Raw genomic sequence first — 25,890 nt, forward strand, 5'->3', positions numbered from 1 at the left:
AAGGTTTACAAATCCTAAACCATCAGCATCAGGCCTTGGAGTGCCCCATACCCCTTGCTAAACAGTTCCAAACCCAGCACTACTGGCAGCCAGCCTCAGTTTGCAACCTAGCCTCTTCCAGGCCCCTCCAAGCCCAGCATAAACAGCAGCCACTTGCAGATCACTCTGCAGCTCCTATAAAGTGGCCCCAGAAGGGGCACAGGCAGTGGCTGACCTTGGCCTGCACCAGAGCTACTCCCAAGAAGCCCCAGAACCAACATACCCAGGGTCAGCTACAGATCACACCAGAGCACCATCCAAACACCTCCAGAAATGACACACCCGAAGGGCGGACTTGGTTGGCACAAGAACCCTACTAAAGTGAATCCTGTTCCACAGGGTCAGCCTCAGTTTGACAGCTCCTCCGCTGTAGTCACAACCAGGCTTCACAATCCATCAGCCTGAGAGTCAGTCCCTCCAACTGATGTACCAAAAGAAATTAAAGCTCAACTATAGAGGAGGGAACACACAACCCACACAAGGGACACACCTGGGGTACCTGCCTCAGGTGACCAGGAAGACTGTGCCCCTAGGCCCCATAGGGACATCTACTACAATAGGCCTCTCTACCAAGATCAAGAGACATAGAAGCTCTACTTAATACATAGAAACAAATACAGGGAGGCAGCCAAAATGTGGAGATAAACAAACATTTCCCAAATGAAACAACACAAAAAAATTCCAAAAAAAGAACTAAACAAAATGAAGACAAACAATCTACTAGTTGCAGAGTTAAAAACACTGGTTATAAGAATGCTCAGTGAACTTAGTGAGAATCTCAATAGAGATAGGAAACATAAACATAAAAGAGAACTAGTTAGAAATGTAGAAAATAACAACTAAAATGAAGAATACATTAGAGGGAATCAACAGTAGATTAGATAAAGCAGAAAATCAAATCAGCAATCTGGAAGACAAGGTAGCAGAAAACGTCCAGTAAAAACAGCAAAAAGAAAAAGAATACAAAAATAATGAGAATAGTTTACAACAACTCTGGGACAATTTCAAGCATAACAACATTTGCATCGTAGGGGTACCAGAAGGAGAAGAGAGAGAGCAAGGAAATGCAAATCTATTTTGAAGAAATAGTAATGGAAAACTTCCCTAACCTGGTGAAGGATTTAGGCATACAAGCCCAGGAAGCACAGAGAGTCCCAAACAAGATGAACCCAAAGAAGCCCACATCAAGATACACCAACATGAAAATACTGAAAATTAAAGACAAAGAGAGAATCTTAAAAGCAACAAGAAAAAATCAATTAGTTACATACAAGGGAGCTCCCATAAGACTGTCAGTTTATTCCTCAACAGAAATTTTGCAGGCCAGAAGGGATTCGCAAGAAACATTCTGAGTGATAAAAAGCAGGTACCTACTCTACCCAGCAAAGCTATCATTTAGAATTGAAGGACAGATAAAGAGCTTCTAGATAAGAAAAAGTAAAGGCGTTCATCACCACCAAACCTGTATTATGAGAAATGTTAAAGGGAGAAGAAGGAGAAGGAGGAGGAGAAGGAGGAGAAGAAGAAGAAAGATATATATATATATATTTGCCCTGGCCATGTAGCTCATTAGGTTAGAGCATTGTCCGAATATGCCAAGGTTGTGGGTTTGATCCCTGGTCAGAGCACATACAGGAAGAAACTAATGAATGCATAAATAAGTGGAAAAACAAATTGATTATTTTTTTCCTCTCTCTCCCTTCTTCTCTCTCTAAAATCAATAAATAAAAATTTAAAAAGATATATATAAATAATAAAATGAGAATAACTACATATCTATCAACAATTACTTTAAATGTAAATGGATTAAATGCTTCAATCAAAAGACATAGGGTGGCTGAATGGATAAGAAAACACAGCCCTTACATATGATATCCACAAAAGACTCACTGCAGATCGAAAGACACACACAGACTAAAAGTAAAGTGATAAAAAAAGATACTTCATGAAAACAAAAATATAAGCTATGGTAGCAATATTTATATCAGACAAAATAGACTTTAAAACAAAAGCTATAACAAGAAAAAAGAGGACCCAGTAATACCACTTCTGGGTATTTATCCCAAGTAACCGAAAACACTAATTCAAAAAGACATATGTATCTATATGTTCATTACAATATTATTTACAATAGCCAAGATATGGAAGCATCCTAAGTGTTCATTAATAGATGAATGGATACAGAAGAATTTGTACATATATACAATAGAATATTACTCATTCATAAAAAAAGATCTTGCCATCTACAACAACATGGCTAGATCTAGAGGGTATTATGCTAAGAGAAAGAAGTCACAGACAAATACCATATATTTCACTTATATGTGGAATTTCTAAAACAAAATAAACAAAACAGAATCAAACTCATAGATATAGAACACATTTAATGGTTGCCAGATGGGAGGGAATTGGAAGATGGGTGAAAAAGGGAAGGGATTACGAAATACTGGTTTGGTAGTTACAAAATAGTCATGGGGCCCTGGCCAGTTTTGCTCAGTGGTCAGAGCGTTGGCCTGTGGACCAGAGAGTCCTGGGTTTGGTTCCCACTAAGGGCATGTACCTCAGTTGCAGTTTGTCCCTGGCCCTAGTTGGGGTCATGTGGGTGGCAACCACTTGATGTATCTCTCTCACATCGATGATTCTCTCTCTCTCTCTTCCACCCTTTTTCCCTCCTGTCCTGTCTGAAGATAAATGCAAAAAATGTCCTCGGGTGAGGATAAAAACAACAACAAAAAAACAACAAAAACAAAATAGTCATGGGGATGTAAAGTATAGCAATGAAAATATAGTCAATGATATAGTAATGACTATGTCTGGTGCCCAGTGGGTACTAAGCTTATTGAGGCGATTACTTTGCAAGTTATATAACTGTCTAATCATATGTTGCACACCTGAAGCTAATATAATATTCTATGTCAACTGCAATTGAAAAATAAAAATCATTAACACAACAAGAAATGTTCACTGAAGTCCTAAGGTATGTTTAACTTTTTTCCTAATTGCCTATTTGGTTTTCTAAGTAAACTCTTTAGAAACCTCCTTCAAAGTCATTCATAAATCAACTCTCATATCTCATGAACCAAATTACCATCTTACAAGTTGACATTAGAAGCAAGTAAAACCAATTATGAGGTAAGAAAACAGGAGTGTTATCTTATGGCAAGTAAGGTTGTAGTTAGAAGGGGGCAGGCGAGAGGCTACTGGGGCTTGACTGTTATTTCAGTTCATAACCTGAGTGCTGGTTACATAGCTGTGTCCACCCTGTGGACGTTCATCAAGCTGCAAATGTAGTTTGTACAACTTTCTGTTTGTGCTACACGTCAATGAAGGGCTTATTTTAAAAGAAGGGGAAAGCACAGCCCCTTTTGTCTCCCCACTCAGACCCTGGAGCCTTTATTGTTTTGCTTCTGTAGCGTATGCCTGAGCTGCTGGGTGGTGTCTTGAAACAAAGCTTGGAAAGGAAAACCTCCAGGCCTGCAGAGGCTTTTCGCTGGGGCCAGCAAGTTGTACAAGGCCTTGCTCAACTTCCCACCTCCTGTGAGTCTTCAAGCCAGCGTGGAGTTCGAGGTCTGAAACAGACCCGTCAAGGTGGGTAGAGATACTGTCAGCATCACCTTCCTGTCTTAGTCATCCTTGGATTTCCCAGAGCTCCCCAGCTTCTGGCCAGGCAGAACTGCAGTGACTCCCACCGAAAGAGAGGTAGTAACTCCCTCTTTTCTTTTTAATCCTCACTTGAGGGTATTTTCCTACTTATCTTCAGATAGAGTAGGAGGGAGGGAGAGAGAGAGAAATATTGATGTGAGAGGGACACATCAGCTGGTTGCCTCCTGCATGACCCCGACCAGGGTTAGGGACGAACTGCAACCAAGTCACATGCCCTTGGCTGGGATCGAACTCGCGACTCATTGGTCTGCAGGCCGACACTCTACCGCTGAGCCAAACTGGCCAGGGCAGGTCACCTTCTCTTTAGTTTGAAACCTTTAGGTCACTTATTTTAATCAAACTGCATTCATATCGGTTTCTAATTACAAGACAGTAAAGAAGAAAACATACTACTTGGCCCAGCAATGCTCTCTCTGGGTTCTATTTGTCTTCTCATTTAGAATGGAAATTAGAAGCCTAGCTTATTCTACTAAGTATGATCATGTATCATTCGCTGTGATACTAGCCGCCTCACGGCATTTGTAGCTATGATGAGCAGGGATACAGTATCCCTCTGGTCAACAAAGGTTTGAAATCATGATAAAACCAGTGGAGTCCTCTTCACATAATCAGAGCCATGAACTGTCAACACTCAAATCATACATCAACTCTGGTCATCTGAGACACATATATGTTGTACCTTGTCCTACAGTAGGGATGTTATGTTAGACTATGAAAAGGCAAATTCATATTTCAACAGAATGGTTTAGGATTTACTTTATACTAAGTTGGTATGGCATTATGTTTGTATTAAATGTGGCCATTTATTGAGTATTTACTCTGTTTTGGGAATTATGCTAAACTCACAACATAAATTTTCCCACTTAATTCTTACAACAAGCCTATAAAATGCTTACTATTATTATCGCCCAAATTGCCCAGGAAAGCTGAGCCCCAGAGCGTTGGGTTCTTGCTCCAGGTCACACAGTCAGCGTGGCTGGAGTTCGGACTCACACTCTGCGCCCCTGCGCTACCCCACTGTCCCTCCGCGCTTGCTGGTGCCGGCTCCTGCAGTCCTCAGTCACAAGGAAACTGATACAGCAGGCTGGCAAGTATGAAGCCATTCTGCTCTACACACTTAGACATGCTAGAAGAAACAATAAAACAAAACAAGCATGTTTCAATACAAAAAAAGAAGAAGAAGAAGAAGAAGAAACTTACAAAAGAAGATGCTGAAAGCCACCTCGTGCATTTATAGCTCAGTGGTGTCTGGGACTGTGATATTAGCATGAGGAATCAAACTGGATGCCGTAAACTACATGCTGCCTGGGAAAAATATTTACTGTAATTATATGATGCAGAAACTCCTAAATACAAAAGCTTCCATAACAATTACTTCCAGACAGTCAATACCAATAGGATACATGATTGAAACCCAAATATAAACCTTGGTGAAAAGAAACTCACGCTCTTTTCCGTTCCCACAAAAATAATTAATAGTAAAGATCAGCTTACAGTAAAAAAAGACAAAACACGTGGGCAAACATCTGCCACTGAGGAACGCAGACACGAGAACCAAGAGGACGGTGCCCTCACATTTAAACAGCGAAAATCATCCGAAAGGCCTTTATAATGAGGTGTCGAAAATGTAAGAACAAGACTCTGTATAAGAGAATACACAGATGTTTAAAAGAAGCAAATAAACCTTCTAGAAGTAAAAGGAAAGACACCATATTAAAAACTCAGTGTATTCTCTAAGCAGCAGACTAGACACAACCAAAAGGAAATGAATGAACTCTAAGATAAGTTGAAGGAAATCACCCAGAATAAAGTAGCTAAACAAACAGAAATAAATTTATAGCCAGACATACTTCAGTGAAACTTCAGAACGTTAAAGAGGGAGTAAACACTTTAAAAGCCACGAGAAAGGGAGAGACCCAGACTACTTTTAAAGGTGCAAAGCTAAAAGGCAGAAGACAATGGAATAGTATCTTTAAAACATTTTTATTTAGATAGTATGAAGGTAAAGTATCCCTGCAGAGTACCTATGAAATCAAGTGTTTTAGACAAAGAATGTGAGAATTTACTACTCCCAGATCATTCCTGAAAAAACTTCCAAAATACTGTAAAACAAAAAAGCAATGGTTAAAAACACACAAAAAAGCAATTGTCAGTAAACAAATTGGTAAATATTTTATATACTATAGGCAGAAAAACAATAACAGAATATATAGTGGGTTCAAAAACACAGTACAACTAAAGTGTTAAAAAATAGTACGTGAAGGAGATGAGAGATTAGTGATCTAAATTAGAGAGTTCTAGGTTTTTGTCCTGGAGGAGAAAAGTAATCCTGACCAATTAAAACATATTTTAAAAGTTAAGGTGACTCCTAAAAGAAAAGTGCATACTTCACAAACTAGTAAGGGTGAGAAAAGAAATAAACCCAATAAATTGGATAGAAGGTGAAAAAAAAAAGAAGAAGAAAGAAAGCAAAGTAAAAGAATGCAGAATAGAGGACATATAAAATGAAAATAGAAATAAATGCAAACTTAAATCTAGTGATAACAGACAGAGGTATTTCAGATCCAGCTATGGTCTATTTATAAGACTAATTCCAATGCAAAACGACCAATGAGAATTGAAAATGGAGGGAATGGTGGTGAATGTGCCTCGGAAAAGTTACCAAAAGAACTGCTATGCCTACACTACTAGCAAAGGGAACAGTCATTAAGGCACAAAGCACTTTCATAGAGAAGGCTTTACATAGTGATAAAGAGGATGGTTTATTAGAAAGCTCTACCAATCCTGAACAGAGGTGTCCATGGTAACATAGCTTCAAAATATGGAAAGCAAAGTGCATTGAATGACACGAAGGCATTGAAAACTCCCTAAGCCCGGTAAGAGATGAAATGTCATCTAAACAGACACTCCTCATAATAGAAAATGTAAACTGCTGTTGAAAAAAAATTATGAGGTAAAAAATAAGAGACACACCCCTTAAAAACAACAACTTTGAAACACAATAACACACTTGAGCCAATAGATACATATTAATATATTAATCCCTGTACCTATCTATTAGAGAATGAAATTTGCTTTCAGAAATACATGGACAAGTACTAGAATACACAGCAAGTCTCCACACATACTAAAAATCATGTTACACAGACCAGAATGTCATTAATTAGACAGCAATAACAAAAAGCCTCAAACCCCGCATATTAGGAAATCTTAAAACACTAGTTAAAAATGTATGTAAAAAAAATTGTGAAAATTAAAAATTGTTAGAGTTAAATAATAACAAAATCCCTATATATTAAATTTATGGAGATTAACTGGAATGCAGACAGAACGTTTATATGAATATAATATAATATAATATAATATAATATAATATAATATAATATAAATGTTTGTATGTATGTGTGTGCCTGTGTATATATATGTGTGTATATATATGTGTGTGTGTATATATATACATATATATATTTATATATATATGAATGAAGAAGAAAAAGGTAAGCAGCAGACACAAAATGTTAAGGAAAGAAAAAAACAGAATTAAACCCCATAACACAGAAGAAAGGTAATAATAGAGATAAGAAGCAAAATAAAATATGAAGTAAAAGAAACAACAGAAAGACTCAAACAAACTAAATGATTATTGTTTGAAAAGAGAAACAAACAAATATATGTCTGCCACTATGGAGGGAAAAAGACACATGGACCATGGATGGGAGCTTGAGTCAGGGAAAGAGACAGAGGAGAGGAGGGAGGGGGGAAAGGGGAGGGAGAGGGATCATTCAAAAGGGGACAAAGTCACCAATAAGGTAGCACTTTAAATCAGAAAAAAATACTATTAATAAATGTATGCACTAACCTTGAAAAGTGAGATGAAATGGGCAATTTTCTAAGAAATATCATCACTCAAGTCATTTAAAAAAGAAATAGAAATTCCAAAGAGATAGCTAACCACTAAAGAAACTGATTTAGTAGCTGAAAATTTACTCACACAAAACAAACAAACAAAAACCCATCAGTCACTGATAGTTTTATAAACCTACAAGAAAACGATAATTTAGTCTTACAAAATGTTAAGATACTGGAGAAAGAGGGAAAATTCTCCAAATAATCTTGTGACAACAAATAGAGCAAAGCCAGTGACAGGACAGAAAAATAAAGGGGAGCCAGCCTCTCTCCTTTTTGAGCACAAATGAAGAAGCTCACAATCGAATGTGAGCAAATTAATCCTCAAGAACGTTTTGGTTTTTTGTAACCCTGGCAATGAAAGTCCATTGTGAGAAAGCAACTATGTTTTTCATGTTAGTCAACTCAGCTACTATTAAAGACATGGTATATATGTTTCATGATGGAAAAAAATTTAAATTATATCCATGTAACTAAACATATTAAAAATTAAAATTCTTTTAGTAATGTATGTAGAAATTTTTTTTGAAATTCAACATCCATTCATGTTTCAAATAATAACAGCAGCACCGAACTCTCTTGAAGAGGTTTTTGTTAACTTAATAAACAGCTAAGTACCGAAAGCCTTCAGCGATTTGGAAAATGGATAATAGTTGTGGTTGCACAACAATGCGAATCACTTAATGGGCTTGAACTGTACACTCAAAAATAGTTACAGTGGTCAAGTTTATATTATTCATGTTTTACTACAACTTCAAAAACCCTAGAGCAAACATCATCTTTCATGTGGAATTATTAAGAGCAATTCTTTTAAATTAGGAATAAGACATGGTCGCCTACTCTCATTGTTTCTATTCAACTACATATTAGAAGTCCAGGGTAATAAAACACAAAACAATAATTAAGTACAAAGATTAGAAAGAAAAATTTTCACAAGTGATACCACTCTCTATGCCCAAAGCCCAAGAGAATCTATACACAAATGATCAGATTTGAAAGAACATTTAGTAATTTGTTGGATATAAGATATTCAATGTACAGAAATCAGTGATGTTCTCATATGCTAGCAATTACCAATTAGAAAAGTAGTTTTAAATACATAACATTTATGCTAGCAAGAAAAACTATAAGCTGTCTAAGTATAAATCTAACATAAAATTATAAAACTGTATTGAAAGGCATATGGAAATAAATAGATATACTTAGTTTATAAGGGGAAAGGTCCAATACCATAAAAGACAGCAATTATTTTCAAATTATATATAACTTACAGCAATTTTAATCAAAACTCTAGCATAAGTCATGGGCATTAACAAGCTGATTCAAAATTAATATGGAAGAGTGAAGAGGCAAGAACAGCCAAGATGACTTAGAAGAAGAATGAAAGGATGTGTTCTCAATAACAAGTTATATGGTAAAGCCAGAGTGATGACAGAGACAGGGTACCGACGGAACATCGAACCTGGAAATAGATCTACTTAGAGATGGGAACTCAGCCCATGACACAGGTATTACGATCAATCTATTGGAAAATAAAGAGTATTCAATAAAAAGTGCTGCTTAAAAAGCCAACTAGATAGCCCCTGGCCGGTTTGGCTCAGCGGTTAGTGTGTCAGCCTGTGGACCAAAGGGTTGCGGGTTTGATTACCATCAAGGGCACACACCTGGGTTGCAGGTTCAATCCCTGGTCCCAGTCCAGGCAACCAATTAATGTGTCTCTCTCACATCGATGTTTCTTTCTCTCTCTCTTCCTCTCTCCTTTCCACTCTCTCTAATAATCAATGGAAAATACACTTGGGTGAGGATTAACAAAAATATAAATAAATAAATAAATAAATAAATAAATAAATAAATAAATAAATAAGCCAGCTGTATAGAAAAGAACCAAAGTGAACTCTCTATCTTGTGCCCCTCCCCCCCATTCCAGGGGGATTAAAGTCCTAAATGCGAAAGGCAGTCCTTTAAAGCAGTCAGAATAAAAACACACGAGAATATCATTATAACACCAGGGCAGAGACTCATCTCTTAAGCAAGGTACAAAATGCACAAATCATAAGAGAAAGAATAAATTAGACTACATTAAAATCAAAGTGAAAGAAAATTTCTGTGCATCCAAGGACATCCATAAGCGTGAAGAGAGAGACCCAGGAACAGGCAGACACATATACAAATCATAACTGCAAAAATATTGTATCCAAAACATAGAAAGAACACTCGAATCAGTATGAATAGATCCACCACCCAACAGAGAGCTAGCTGCCAACAGGAACACAGGAATAAAAAGGTCAGGAACCCCAAATGACCTATAAAATTGTTTTGTTCTTTTGTTTGTTTTTAGAAAGGCCCACCCGCAAGAATAATCAGGGAAACGAATATTAAACAACCATTTTCAATACATCAGACTTCAGGGAATCTGAAGATTTGGTGCTTTCAGGAAAGACGCGGGGAATAGGTAGCTAGCTAAATTGCTCACTTTCAGTTGGGGAAACACCAATTAGGATATCTTCCAACCACTAACAAACAAAACTAACCATCTCCCCTGTCCCAGGGTGCATCCTGATGCATTCTGAATGCTTCCCAAGCCCTGCCGATCTCTCTAACAAGGCCAAGCGACGTTTCCCCTGAGCCCATAGCAATCCTTCCTCACACAAGAGGGCTGCCGTGGCTCCTCCGTCTCTCCCGGGTCCCACGCACGTGCCACTCGGGCCCAGCTGGGGAAGTGCTCACTGAGCAGAGAGGCAGGGCTTACTTGGAACAGTCTTCGCAAGCAATGTTCCCTGAGGTTTCCTTGATGGTGCGTTCAGAGACAAATGCTGGATATTCAGTATCACAAGGCTCCAGGGTCTGTTTCAATTTCTGGGCTGTAGGGATAAGGGGAAAAGAAAACAAAAGGTAACAAATGCAAGGCATGGACTTTATTGTGACTGGTAGCCCGCAGGGACTCAGATCACCACTCCGTGATGCTCTGTGACTTCTCTAGGCACAGCATAAGGCATTATCTTCTAATTAGTCCAGTTGATTTCATCTGCCAAGGAACTCTATGAACTATAATTCCTCGAGCAGTTGTGTTGGCTTGATCGGCAACCCTTTCTGCATCATAAGAATTCTACTTGCTGAGACAACATCAGTCACCGGGTCTCTGACCTCAGACTTACTTGAACTTAACAACAAACACATATGTATATCTAAATAAAAGTATAAAATATAAGTTACACCATATTATTTAGGGTGAGACAAAGGTCATGATACAATTGCGCGGTTTTATTAGAGAAACAAAATTGAAATATGGACTAGTAAAATACGTCATGCCTTTGAACCAAAGCCATGAGCCTAATCCTACTATTATGAAGTTCCTTGTCCAGTAAGACAGCACTAGATAACCGGGCACGTGAAGGGCTATGGAGTCGGCACTTGGTGAAGGCGTGTGGTTGATTAAATTATCTAAGCAAGTTATATCCAGTGGGCAAGTTCCCAAACCTCTCTAAGTCTCAGTTATTTTAATTTGTATGTCGAGGATAATATAGGTTTCCTATCAGAGGTTGATGTCAGAAGTAGCTAAATTATACATGTGGAGTGGTTAGCACAGCGCCTGAAATATCATGAATGCTAAGCAAGTGTTAGTTAATAATCATAGCAGTAATAGTAAATAAAAGAAACAGTGCTAGCATTCGAGGGAAGCCATTGTGACACTAAAATGAGGATGACAGAGTTTACAATAGCCAAACTATGGAAGCAGCTTAAGTGTCCATCAACAGACGAATGGATAAAGAAGAAGTGGTGCATATATACAGTGGAATATGATTCAGCCACAGAAAAGAATGAAACCTTGCCATCTGCAATAACATGGATGGACCTAGAGAGTACTATGGGAAGTGAAATAAGACAGACAACTGCCAGACAATTTTACTCATGTGGAATCTGAATAAAAATAAATAAATAAGTGAATACGCAGAACAGAAAGAGACTCGTCGATACAGAAAACGTTTTGCCAGAGAGGGATGGGGGCTTGGGAGGATGGGTGAAGGAATTTAGAAGTACAAATTGGTAGTTACAGGATAGTCATGGATGTAAAGTACAACCTAGGAAATATGGTCAATTATATTGTAATTACTACATATGGTGTCAGATAGGTACTAGATTTATCAGAGTGATCGCCTCATACATTATACAAATGTCTAATTACAGGGTTGTTCACCTGAAGTTAATATAATATTCTATGTCAAATGTAATTGAAAATGTAAATACACACATACACAAACACACACGGTTGAGGCTGAAGGCTCTGAAGTCAGAGACGTTTGGAGTACAAATCCCTGCTCCGTTGCTTCTAGATAATCCTCAGTATTCTCATCTGTGAAATGAGCTGGCAGTGAAGGGGTCTTCACTGGAAGTGTTCTCCTTCACATTGTCCCAGCAGAACACCCAAACTGTGATCAATGTTTTTGGCTGATGTTTATATAAATATAAACGTGTTTATAAATATATAGTATCTATAATATAGGTCATATTCATATATATAATTTACATTTACAATTGCAAAACTCAATAGGATTTTAAGAAAATGATGTGTGTTCCTTGGCTGGTTTGGCTCACTGGTCAGAGCATCGGCTTGTGGACCAATGAGTCGTGGGTTCGATTCCAGTCAAGGGCACGTACCTCGGTTGCGGTTCGTCCTGGTGGGGATCGTGCAGGAGCAACCAGTTGATGTGTCCCTCTCACGTCGATGTTTCTCTCTCCCTCCCTTCCTCCCACTCTATCTGGAGATAAATAGGAAAATATCCTTTGGTGAAGATGAAAGAAAGAAAGAGAGAAAGAGAAAGAGAAAGAGAGAGAGAGAGAGAGAGAGAGAGAGAGAGAGAGAGAGAGAGAGAAGAGAAGGAAGGAAGGAAGGAAGGAGGAAGGAAGGAAGAAGGAAGGAAGAAAGAAAGAAAGAAAGAAAGAAAGAAAGAAAGAAAGAAGAAAGAAAGAAAGAGAGAAAGAAGAAAGAAAGAAAGAAAAGAAAGAAAGAAAGAAAATGATGTGTGGACAAAGTCTCATGTTATATTCAAAACACAACTGTCTGGACATCAGAGCCAGGGTGGAGGTTTTGTGGCATGTCCACCTGGGAGCCTTCTGGCCCTGCATGAGCAGTCGCGGGGTTACTGAACTCGAAACAATTGTTCGGTAACGATGAGATAATTGTTGGATGATCGGGAAGCTATGTTCTAAGCATTTATATCCTGATGCGGTTGCTTTTTTATAACATAGGCTTTTCACCGAGCTTTAATTATTTTGAGGAAATTAATTCGGTGTTCGTGATTGAAGTGTAGTGCGCTGTAATATTTTCCTATTTAAAACAAAAGGAAGTAGACGAACAGTCAGCTTTTCTTAAATGCAGAACAGGTGATCCGCAGGAACTGGTCACTGACAGAAAGCGGAGATGCCCATGCTAACTCGCAGGGTCGTTCTGGGAACAAATGAACTAAAGCACCATCGTCTCAACGGAGTGGCACCCATGCACACTTTCACACACGTGTGTGCACACACAGCCTTCATGAAATGTTGGTATTACATCCATAGGCCAGGCGTTGGGCTTCTTGTGTAGTAGTTAAGAATACAAACTCTGGGGGTTGGGTATTCTGCCAATGCTGTGTGATCACAGGTGAGTTTTTAATCTCTCTACACTTTTGTGTCCTCACCTGCAAAATGGGTTCAACAATACCAACCTCACGCGGTTGAGTAGCAAATGGATGAAAAATGGAAAGTGCCTGGCACACTGGGCATGCGGAGTGCCTGTGCTTACTGCCACCAGGACTGCTGCCCACGTTGTTCCTTTGAACCCGCTGGCGACAAAAGGCAGGCAGATGGCGGCCTCCCTGACTCCGGACCCCACTGAAGGTCACACTGCCCAAGGGCCAGGACCCAGACACTGTGTGCCCCTGTGCCCTGCAGTGCCAGCTCACAGAGACCGTCATTACGTGCTTGCTGAATAATGAATAATTCTCCTGAATAAAACTGACAACAGAAATGTGAGGATTTCAGGCCCCAATGGCCAATGTCCTGCCTTCAGGTGGGAGACAAGGCCGTTGCGGTGGCTCGAGCCCCACAGTGACAACACAGAGGCCTTGTGGGAACTTCATTCCCTTCCCAGTGTCTTGTCAACGCCTTAGATTTGGTCAGAGGGTCCCTTTGTTTGATGCCTGGGAGTGTTGTCATCTTTCCTGCACTTGCTCTTCCCTCTCTTTACCTCGGGAGGGCAAATGTAACGAGTGTCTGGCTACGATTTGGCGACCCATTTTTTATTTTCCTGGTTCTTATTTTTACAATTCTTTTCTCTGGACCGCAAGTGATACTGACTTTCTAGCTCAATAATTCCATTTTTTTAAATGTCAAGAAATGAGTCCCGTAAAGTGAACTAAAGACGAAGGAAACAATAGCACAGATTTCAGGCCGGGGACACAAGCCTGCAGATGGCACCTGAGAACCTAGTGATGGAAGCAGCAGCATTTATTAAGAAACTACTCTGTGCCAGCTGATGTTCTGCTTGGCATAGATGCGTTCCTTTAGCAGTAAGACAAGGCAGAGTAAAAGACACCGACTGTGGGGTAGAAACAATTGTTATCTCTCTTTTGCAGATTAGTGAGGAGAGGAGCGGACTGAGAAAATGGTCCAGCTTCCTCCAGCGAAGTGTGCAGCAGAGCCAGACTTTGAACTTGGGCTGTCTGGCTCCAGCACGTATATATTTAACTGCTCTGTGAAGTTTGGCCAGTGAACGAAAGGAAGAAAGGTCTTCGGGGCAGGCTGAGCGAGGCAGCGCACGTGATTTAAATAAGCCTGATAATTGCACCATCTCTAATTCTAATTGTCTGGGCCCAGTTACAAGGGAACGAGTCCAACACATTCAATGGCGAGACTCATTTGGCTCTGATCCTTCCTGGAGAAGAAATGTTTGTTCCTTTGACAACTGTAGGGCACCCAAACGTATATGGTGATAAACCGTTGAGTCTATTTGCAGCACGACTATGGATTGGCAGGAGGTTGCTTGGTGAGCTCCGGGGAAACACGCGAATTATCACATAAAACCACAGCCACGTTTAATCTGAATAACATGGTTTATTATGACGATCTTTCTTTGTCTGGAATACTTTGGAAAACACCACATCTATTTGCCAGTCTTTACTATCTACATTAGAAATTGCAGGCCAATAGCGCCGGCCTCCAACAACGTAATGAGTACTATTTTAACTCGTAGGCATTTAAACTCCTTATCTTACAAGGGGGAAGCCCAGTAGGCTGGTTCTTCTTCTTCCAGAAGGGAGAACGGAGTTCAGAAAGCAGACGCACCTGCCCTGAGTTCTGCAGTGACGACGCGTCACGACCATTACTTAAACAGCAAAACCTCTGCCACTGTCACGGCCAACACTCCCTAAGAGCTTACCACATGCCAAACGCCTCGGAGGCCCTTTGCATGCGTGGAACCCTCACCATCATGCGGGGGGCCAAGCCCTGCTGCACCTGTTTCACGGTGAAGACCCCAGAGTTCAGACAATGAGGATGCTTGCCCAAGTCACACTGCTGGGAGTAGTGATGCCCGGACACACACCACGGCCGCATCCTGGAGCCTACTACACTCTGCCGTCGCACCCTCTCTCTCCCACCCCATGCACACTGGACGCCTGTAGCTGAGGCCGCATGACCCATCACTCACTCACAATGAAGCACCCACACAATTGAATATCTTTAATTTTACCTTAGCAACAAATGTCCCTGATAGAATAACTGACTTGGGTTCACAGTAATTATGTGCAGACAACTGGGAATGAATAGAGTTGCCGTTTGAAAAGCTGGCCTCTTCTTTTGTCTCTGTGAATGCGCCCTCATTCATAACCGGGTGCCGGCCAGCCTCATTCTCCTTGTGCAGCTTCGCCCAAATGATACCTTTGTGATGCTCCGGCAGAAATGGGCGGCCACAGTCCCCTTCATTAAGGAAATGAAGCAGATAAACAGTGTAATTATGGATTCCATTTTTAGCGAAACAAAGATGTATGTCTCAGTGCAGGGTCTTTAGCTCGTGAGGGAATGGCACATTTAGAATGAAGAGACCTTACAAGGCACTGTAGTTATGTGCTTGGAACTTTCTCTGCTGAACCGGGTCTAAGAGTTACATTTAACAAAGATATCCGTACGCTAGCAGCCCCACGGATGGGTTTATTCCGTTTCTTCCACTGTGAAATGGAAAAGCCACAGCCATGCCCAGCAGAGGGCTTTGGACCTGAATGGGACAGCCCAGGCGCAGCAGCCCAGGTGGCCAGCTGGCTCTCAGCGCTGTTCAAGTCTGAGCCCATTATCTGTGAGCTGTCTGTCTTAGGTGCCTCAGAAAGGCTCGGTGACAGGGTTCAGCAGTCCCCACCTCTCGGGTATGTTGAAGGGACCTGAAGATGATCCAGTGCCAGCGCTCTGGACATGGAGAAGCACTGTGTACGGGCGCACCATGCGTCAGCGATCTAGTCCTTTGACAAGGTCTTATCCAGATCTGTGGGGAAAGGTCCCAGGGCGTGGCAATGGACTGAGAGAAGTGGAAATGATCTATTAAGGATCTCTTTATAAACCGCCTGAGCCCTGGCCGGTTTGGCTCAGCGGTTGGAGCATCGGCCTGCGGTCCAGAGATAAACTGCCTGAAACAGAGCACGGCAGCATCGCTGTCGTCCTCGGGGCTAAAGCGCTGCCCATTGTCAGTCCTGGTGGACAGGGAGGCAGGGGAGAGGGGACGTGAAATTTCCGACTGGGAACCTGGATAAGGGTCTGTCACCATCATGAGTGCAAAGCCCTTCGTCCCCCACCCTACACCCCTTGGTCTGCTCTAGGGTTTCTCAACATAGCAACACAGTAGTTTCCCCCTGACCTGAGAACCCACTTTCTGTGGTTTCAGTTACCCTCGGTCAACTGCAGTCAGAAAATACCAAACGAAAAATCCAGAGATAAAGAATTCAGACGTTCTGAGCAGCGCGCTGAAATCTCACCCGGTCTGCTCCATCTCACCTGGGACAGGAGTCGTCCCTGTGTCAGGCGCAGGACGCTGGGCAGGCTGCAGCTGTGAGCCGCTCCATAGCTAGCTTGGTCATCTGAGGCCACACGCGCCTAGTTTTTATTACAGTATAGTGTTACAATTGTTCTACATTAGTGCTAGTTATTGTTACTCAGCTCTTAATGTGCTTAATGTAGACATTCAACTTTACTGTAGGGTGTATGTATAGGAAAAACATAGTACGGGTAGGGTTTGGAAATATCACGGTTTTAGGCATCCGTTGGGGGTCTTGGAATATATCCCCTGCAGATAAGGGGGGGCTACTCTACTGATATTTTGAATTAGATAATTCTTGTTAGCAGTTGCATGTTGTAGGAGCCTGTTTGGTGGCATCCCTGACCTCTACATTTGATGTCAATAGCAACTCCATCCTCAGCGTGACCATCAAAAATGTCTACAGATGTTGCAAGGACCTGTGGGAGGCAAAATCCCTCCCACGGAGAAAACTACTGGCTTAGGCAAAAATCACAGTGATCGGTACTCAAAAGAGTCTCAAAAACTAATTGTAGCTTTGAAGGACCAGAACCGGAGCACGGGCCGACGCCTGTGGCGGCAGGTGTAGGAAGGAACGCAGGCCTGGGGGAAGAACAGGGAAGTGGGAATGGAGGTTGGCGTGAAGGAGAGCATCTTCATCTGCGCCATCGAAGCCCCTCGGCCAGGGACAGACAGGCACATGGTTTGTGGAGGAATGCCCAAAACCAAACCACAGAAGACGACCAGCCCACTGCCCTCGGCACTGGGCACATTCCTAACAGCCCGGCCCCTTAGCCAAAGAGCTCACCACCACGAGAACGGGAGCACCCACAGCGCACCTGCCAACCTTGCATACACCGGTCACTCCCTCGCCCACAAACACGTTGTGTCTACCGCTGTCTGTTGACCAATGAGGAAATCAAAGCCTAAGGGGATCAAATGATTTACCCAGAACCTCACAGCAGACAGTGGCAGAGGAAGGCTGCCTGGCTGGCACTTCATCTCCAGGGAAACCACCTCCCAGAGCTCAGCCTGACCGTGAGGGGTGCTGACTGGTCCCCTGGGCTCCGGTGCTCCAGAGACAGCAGCCATTCATCCAACTTGCGATCCATTTTCTCAGCTTCTGTTGATCTTCCTTTTCTCTCTTGTAATCTCATTTATCTTTACTTTTTGCCACTAATAGTGAAATTGTGGAAAAGTTTGTCAAATAAAAAAATTAGAAATAATTTAGTAGGCTCTGTCTCATCTCTCTTCCCCAAATCATAGGCCATTTTAAATGAAAAGCAAGCTCATGCCACAGATACATATTCCTTTGGGGTACATGAGAGTCTTCTCTTTCTAATTCATATTTTGATCTCTGCTCACTGACTTGCCATTGGTATACGGGCTGCTGGTTCCATTTAATGCTACTCTCCTCTCCCACCATTGAATGCTTTTTAGGGGTATATACGGTTTTTGTTTTTTTTTAAATCCACCCGAGGATATTTTTCTCTTTATCTTCAGATAGAGTGGGAGGGACAGAGAGGGAGAGAGAGAGAGAGAAATGGAGAGAGAGAAACATCGATGTGAGAGGGACACATTGAATAGTTGCCTCCTGCACGACCCTAACCGGGGTGGGGGATGAACTATAACTGAGATATATGCCCTTGACTGGAATTGAACCCGCGACTCACTGGTCTGTGGGCCAATGCTCTACTGCTGAGCCAAACCAGCCAGGGCTATATACAGTTTTGCATATTGTTTTTCTTGTTATATTGCTTAATGTCATGAGCATTTTTGAACCTGGTAAGAGGTTTTCAGAAACAGAATCTTTTAAAAAGTTATATGTGTTTATGGATGGGCTCTAATTTATATTCAAATGTCCCTATTGTTCATCTTTTAAAGAGTACAGTATTTGCAATCATGAATTCACCCTACATAGAATTCTTTGCTGGCATCTCAGTTTAATTCCTTAGCTGGGTTTCCGGAAGTTGGATGATGGGCAAACTGCTGTCATTCGAAGATGGTACCAACCCTCAGGAAGGGGCAAGGATCAGGCCCATGCCTGTAGGGTCGCCAGACAGCGTGTGTGGGGATGTAAGCAGAGCCCCTAGACCTGGTCCATGGGCAGTCAGCTTCCCAGGACAGAGCCACCTGAAGCACCTTGGTCACCATGCTGGCGTCCGCATGGTTAGAACTCTGCACATACTGCTGCATCTCATATTCCAACAGGGAAGTAGTGAGTTCCTGCACTGGGGCACCATGGGCCTATGTGTAAGTTACAAAACTACGATGACAGTGTCTATAATGTTCATACCTGGCAAAAAATAAAACAGGGTGGGTAGGAAGCAAAGATCTAGCACCAACAAAGAGCCAAGCACCTGCTAGGGCCTGAGGAATAACAATGGCTCACGCATAGCCCCTGCCATTAAGAAATTCTAGGTTAGTGTGCAGAACAAACAAACTGAAGCTAGGATGATGCGGAGGAGCTGGGAAGTGTGAGCTGGCAGGGGGACAGGAGCCAAGGCAATTGCTCCTTCTTCCTGGGAAGATGAGGGAATCCTCACTGCCGGGTTCTTCAGGGAAGGGAGAGGCAATGAAAGACATTGGCACCTGGGGCAATGCTGATACGTTACTGATCCATCCCTTTTACATGACAGGTCATTTCAAATAGCGATAACGGTAGCAGCTAGCAGGCCTGGCTTCCCAGGTAAAAACAATCAAGATAAGTAACTACACAGAGGAAAGAGCAGAGTGCATCTGAGAAACAGCTGGTAACCAGACAGGCGGAGAAAAGACTGGGAGACAGCACACTACAGAGCATTCGTTTTGGAGGGGACTCAGTAGTCACCACTGTCAACAATGTCTTCACCATTATTGCGAATGAATTGCAAACTATCACTTTTCGAGAGTTTACTATATTCCAGTCTCTGTGCTCAGCATCTAACGTGATGTATCTCACCATTAGATACACACACGCACGCACACACACGCACAAATAACAGGAGATGCATATTATTGTATTATTTTCCTATTTTTCTTACTGTGGGGAAACTGAGCCTCGCCCACATCAGCTGACTTGCCAAAGGCCAACCTTGCAGGCAGGACTCAAGCCCATCCTGATCTAACTCCACAGCCCATGCCGCTAAGAGCTTCTCCTAATTACTGCTCAAGTCATGGAAGGTTTGAGAGCAGGAAAAGTAATGGTTAGATTTATAACTTATGAAGGTAATTATAAGCAAAACAAAGCAGACTCATTATCTCTTCATTCAGCCTGAGAAGGCAATGTGTCCGTCTCCCTTGGATGTTAGCACTGTCCAGGCACTTCGAGGGGCCTTCGCCTGCGCGATGTATGACCTCAGAGCCTTCGTCAGGACAAGGCGGAGCGTATGGTCACCATGGGCTGAGGCTGCAGCATTTTCGTCAGACTGCATGGTGCTCCGCTCAGCGCAAAGGGTGCCTCTTTCTGAGGGCTGAAAACATCACTTTGCACTGAGCAGTTTCACGTGAGCACATCCCTGATGAAAAGTAGCCAGTGAACCCGGGCTTGTCGCTCTGAACTAGGAAACAGAAGCCAGCTGCTGCTTACCTTTAGCTGTCATATCTGAGTGCCACCAACTGCAGAGGTTAAATTCCACCAGGAACCTGAAAGGGGATAGAAAAACCCGATGTTACTTGGCCATCCGCACCTGAATGGCTCAGCGGCATCGTGTTACCCAGCACGGCCCACCTGGTCTGCAAGAACAGCATCTCAGCCTGGAAATACCGAATTGGTTGGTTCAGTGACCACCAAACTTGCCCTGGGCTTCACCTAATTTGTGAAAGGCGATTTTGTCACCAATGCCAACGAAACCCTGAACTCAGGTTTACCTAGACTCAAGGACTCTGCTGAGAAACATTCCGCTTTACAGGCAGAAATCGTTTCTAGTTATAATCTGAGTCCACAGCAAAAAGTCAACTTCTAAAGGACTTCCCCTGCCTAGGTTCGGAAATGCAAATAGAATATTCTCTACTAGACTATGATCTGCAGTAATAAAGGAAGCTTTCAGAAGTCACGCCGCAACGCAAGCTTGTTCAGCCACGTGTATGGCCGGTGTGTGTCGGGGCGGATGGGACAAACTTCTCTTTATGAGATGAGACCACAGTGCGAATTCAAAAAATTGAAATTCCTAATTGCTCAAAAAGAATGCGAAAGTAATATGAGTCTTCCTCCAGATGAATGGAGACAGACCAAAATGCAGCCATTTCTTTTTCAGGAATCAGTGACTATCTCTAGCAACTCACTCTCGATCGAAATCCCACTGTTATCTGTTCCTGTGTTTTCTGTTTCTTGTGTACACGCAGAACCTACTCCTCACTTGAATTTGTAAGTTGTTAAATTAATATAGGTTACATTAAAGCAATAGAGAAGACAACATCTGTTCATCAAATGGCAAGAAAGCTGCCCTAAATCCACAGAACCGGAACCTCAGTGGGGAAAGTGAGAACAAGAGAGTTCGGTGCAGCTTTGAGGGTCTGGTTTCCCTGCCACGCATGGAATTCCTCCTTCTGTCCGGTGCGGTGTTTCTGTAATGTGTCCAATATCTCATCTGCAAGGCAAGCCTTTCATCTCTGTGCCATTTCAAGGTGACCTAGGTCACAGATGCCTCCAGCACCCTCCCAACAGGACCGACATTTGACAGGGTAAACAATTAAATCCCACCTGACAAAAGCCCCAGCCTGTGGCCCCTGACTGCACAGGCCCTGCCCCTGTACATGTAGCATCCCAAGTAGCACAGTGGACAGCCCTGGCAATTTGTTCTTCTGACCACAGCCCACCCAGGCTGTATGAAAAACAGCCAGACATCTATGTTAAATTTAACAGTAACCACAATAAATAAATTTGGTGTGTGTTTTGCAAGCAGTTAGTCTGCTAAGCAATGACATAAGGGCATAAGCAGTGACCATGGATAACTAATATATCATCTTTGATCTCCACTTTCAATATTTCGAGGTTTTAAATGAGATTATCTCAGAGTATTATGAATCTAATGTTGAATGCATGAAGGAGAGTCTCCCATTCACTTACTAATATACAAGAAAAGCAACCATATTTTTTAAGTGTAGCCATTGTACTTACAAGACCAGTTCTGTCATTATCCATTTTGCCGCAGCAAGGAAGGCATTATAAGGCTGAAGAGAAGAATCCAGGTCATTCAAAAACAGTGTATCACACACCGAATTTGTAGTTTAACTTAAGGCTTTACATAAAGACAATGTTATTCTTTAAGAGAGATTGATATCATATTAAAAACCAGTGAAGCTGGAGCTAAAAGAAGAGAATGGTTGGATACTGTAACTCAAAACTAACATTTTAAAACTTTGAACTCCCCTGTAGTGAGATGTGATTTACAAGTAAAATAAACATGATCTAATACAGGGTTATCTCCAGGAGGAAAAAGGGAGTTCAGCAAAGGATGCTTAAAACTTTACCCTCTAGGGGCTAATATTTTGTAGCCTAATACTGAAGAGCTGGAATCATATAACTAATTTCAAATGGTAATTTACAGGCTGCTTCTCAGAGAGGTGATTCCCTGTTCACCATCACTGTGTGTCATTCATGGAAATAAGCAAAAATTGCATACACTTGATTTTAATGCCGCCCATGAATTATGTAGGATTTAAGCTGCCTTTTCTCACACATACATATTTGGACTTGAAAAAATGATAACCATATAAACATGTGATTTTATCCTTGCAGAAAATCCCTTTCACTCTATAAAAGAAGGCATTGACAGCCTAATCTTTATTTCAGAATATTTTAATTAAAAAAAAGCAGTTGGATTGTTTACTCTGTGATATTTCCTATGTGGATAATTCAATTTCCTGGATTCTGGAAAATACCAAGTCTCCCCCTCAGTCAGTTCTTTGTACCTAGGTATGTCAGATATGTGTGTGGTGGGCAGATCTGAAAGACAGGCAAAGACATGGGCAAAGCCTGGGCTCCAGATGGCAGGTCCAGAGAAATCTCAGAATCCTTTGTGGTTGCATTTAGATATCAGAGAATTGAAATTCCAAATCCTGGTTTCTTAAGTGGGGTCTGGTTAATCCTACCTTCTAAGCATTTTGATGATAAAGACTAGATCTAGGAATGGGGGGGCCGGGGTGGATTATCCAGCTTTAAATAAAACAAGAACCAATTTATATACCACTAACCATTCTTAAAAACGTCCCTATTTCAAGCCAACAAGTAAATAAACAGAACAACACAAATCTACTCGGGTTACTACCAGCCCACTCAGATTTCAGACTGGATCTCTGTCTCTGGTTCGAAGGAGCATCTCGCCAGCATTTTCTGAATCGAAGGGCCCTCAGGATAAGGGTCAGATAAGGATATGAACTATTCACTATTTCCTAAAACCAAATGCAACCTTGTAGTTCTTTGGTTTTGCCACTACAATTCTTAGGGCTTGAAAAATAATCATCTTTCTTTCAAAATGACTCAGGTCATCAGATCATGGGACAGTTCTGTGTCCTTGTACCTGCTGGGAGGGGGAGTGACATTTCAGTGGCCAGGGTGGTGTGAGTCCCAGAGGAAGAAAGGGATTCAGGAGGCTTTGGGGGCGGGGGGCAGGCATGGGACAGCTCACCCTGAGGCCAAGGGGAAGAACACTCCAGCATTTCCTGCCAGACACCTTTTCAATGTAAGGTAAACAAATGGATTATGTAAATATGGGATTAAAAAATTTAAATGCACATTATCATTTAGAATGGTAAAGCTATTGAGCTTTTAAGCCTAGATCAAAACCTATCTTGGGACCATTTTAAATCTGGAAATAGTCATGCTAAGGTTAGGGAAGTTGGGTTTAGAAAGAAAGGCTGATGCTCACTAAAAAGCAGTGTTTTCAAAATGTCCAGTTCTTAGTTCCTAGTTGCCTCTCAAAAACGTTCTAGCTTCTAATCATTTCTTGTGCCCTCAGTGTATGGGAACCATGTTAAATATTTAGTTTTTAAATAACCCCCTTGCAAAATTGGACATCTGCAAATGAGAAGGTGTGTATTTATATTTTAAAACCAAAATGACTCTTAAATTTTGTGTTTCAAACCAAATTTTAGGTTAATTTTTGGAATTTACAGAATAATAACATATAAGGGCTATGTTTATATACCTATGCCGGACTATATTAGTATCTATATCCGGTGGGGAATTTTGTTGTTGTTTTTGTTTTTGTATGCGTGTTCTTCAAGTGATTGGTGGCCAAACTTACATTGCTTGCACGTTGTAAATGATATTTTAAAAATGGGAGGAAATAGTAGCGGTTAATCTCCGGCCATCAGAAAGCCATTTTCTAATGCTCCGATAGCTCTGTTGATGGATCCTCAGCTGTGGCATCAGCCATGGAAACAGCTCCAGGAAAACGTGTTGAAACTCAGCGGCAGCACGATGAGAGGTGAGACTCTCTCATCAACATGGGAATTTGCTCACAGGCTAACAGCTCTATTACAAACCAAAAGGAAGATTTCTGTTGAACCAACCAAATCCTCTCTTATATAAGAATATGAGAATCCTCAAAACTCCTCCCCTTTCCTATCCATCAAAAGGGGGCTGCTGCATGAATCCATCAAAGACTTTAGATGTTTGTCATTCCGGCAATCACTGAATTTGGGTTTAAACAGAAGTGACTTCGCTCAACCAGGACATTAGCAAATACTTTTCAACATTCGTGGTTTTGAAAAGATGACTTGATGACTCCGAAGGAAAAGATCTGCTCATTCGGAGACAAACACGTGCATGGGGGGGGGGGGGGTGCTGTACTTACGTCCAGGAGACCGTGGGCGGAGTCACTGCTCTCCTTGTTGGCCCTACACATGGCTTGGTAGTCGTACAGGGTGATTCTACGGGAAAGAACAGAAAGGAGCGTCACTAAGTGGGAACACACAGGAACAAACGGTACTGTGCCCCGGAAGGCAGACAGTCACTAACTACCATCGGAGGTAGCAGTGGTGAACACCAATGAAAGCAGGCCTGAGAAGCATGACACGCCAGCGAAGGGGACCAAGGTTTTGCCACTCCCAAAATGTGCCTTTTGGGATATTGATTTTAAGCTGTTTATTAAGAGACAAATGATTCAGAAAGAAACTTTGGCCCTCCCCCTTTCCTGCCGAAGGGCATTCAGAGGGAAGGGCCTGCTCTGGGAGGGGATCTCAGCATCTTCAGCTTTGTATCTCACCTTAGCCTGTGTGAACTGGTGTGGTACACAGGAAGGATCCACGCAAAACCTGTTCTGTAGGGGAGAACCTCTGTTTCCTTGTTTCTGGGTTGCCTGGCACCAAGTTGTCTTGTGTTCTTTCTGTCTTGGCTTCCTGTGAATTACCTACCTCCCCTTCGAAACCCCTGTCCCCTCTTCTTTGGCCAGAATGGCATATAAACCTCAACTGTCTAATGTGTTTCATGTCATATTCTTATGGACCCCTGAATGTACACCTGTGTAATCAACTTTGGACATTTTCTCCTTTAATCTCTCTGTTGCTTTGATGAGTAGCCCAGCTGGAAGAACATTGACGGTGGGGGGAAAGGCATATTTTTTCAGTCCTCACACCAGAACCATGGCAAAGTCCAGGACTGAAGACACAGTTGTTTTGCTCTTGTGTAACTACAGAACCAGCTCAGAATTGTCCTATTCTGTTTAACAAGATACAGAGTTGTTTTTCAGAGACAACAGACTTTTCATCATGCAGCCAAAGCATGCACAGAGGAGAGAACTTTGACCTCCAGCTGCACCTGAACCCAAGTCTCCCCCAGCCTCACCTCCCAAGGAACCAAAGGACTAAGGCATAACTGGAACTTGAGCACCGGAACCCTTTCAGAAGCAGAGGGTCCACTGTCTGAGAAGATCCCCTAGTGATGCCTCTCCATACAAGGCCAAATTCCATGTTCCTCCAATTAAAACTTGCCCCTATGCCTAGCCAGTGTGGCTCAGTGGTTGAGCACCGACCCATGCAGCAAGAGGTTGCTGGTTCGATTCTTGGTCAGGGCACATGCTCATGTTGTGGGCCCAATCCCTGGTGGGGGGCATGCAGGAGGCAGCCCATCAATGTTCTCTCATCGATGTTTCTATCTCTTTCTCCCTCTCACTTCCTCTCTCTATAAAATCAATAAAGAAAAATAAAATAAAATAAAACTTGCCCGTTTCCTTAAAAACCCATTTTGAACCCCAAACAGGGGAGTTCAGGCTTCCCGTTCTCCTGGGTGGTGCCATTCCTAATTAAATAGCCCATCTTTCTCC

At 42.1% G+C, this 25,890-nt stretch overlaps 1 protein-coding gene across 2 annotated transcripts in view; it reads right to left on the reverse strand.

Annotated features, from left to right (window-relative positions):
- CACNA2D3 (calcium voltage-gated channel auxiliary subunit alpha2delta 3) overlaps positions 1-25,890 on the reverse strand; it is an 874,937-nt gene that overhangs the window by 42,712 nt on the left and 806,335 nt on the right. For both annotated transcript variants that reach the window (XM_036266884.1, XM_036266885.1), the window contains 4 exons: positions 24,424-24,499; positions 21,744-21,796; positions 20,214-20,269; positions 10,358-10,469 (listed from right to left, as the gene is read on the reverse strand). In XM_036266884.1, coding sequence (XP_036122777.1) covers positions 10,358-10,469; positions 20,214-20,269; positions 21,744-21,796; positions 24,424-24,499 — 297 coding nt within the window. The remainder of the gene's footprint in view (positions 1-10,357; positions 10,470-20,213; positions 20,270-21,743; positions 21,797-24,423; positions 24,500-25,890) is intronic.

This window comes from Molossus molossus, unplaced genomic scaffold, assembly GCF_014108415.1.
Source record: "Molossus molossus isolate mMolMol1 unplaced genomic scaffold, mMolMol1.p scaffold_m16_p_18, whole genome shotgun sequence".
Taxonomy (NCBI): Eukaryota; Metazoa; Chordata; class Mammalia; order Chiroptera; family Molossidae; genus Molossus; species Molossus molossus.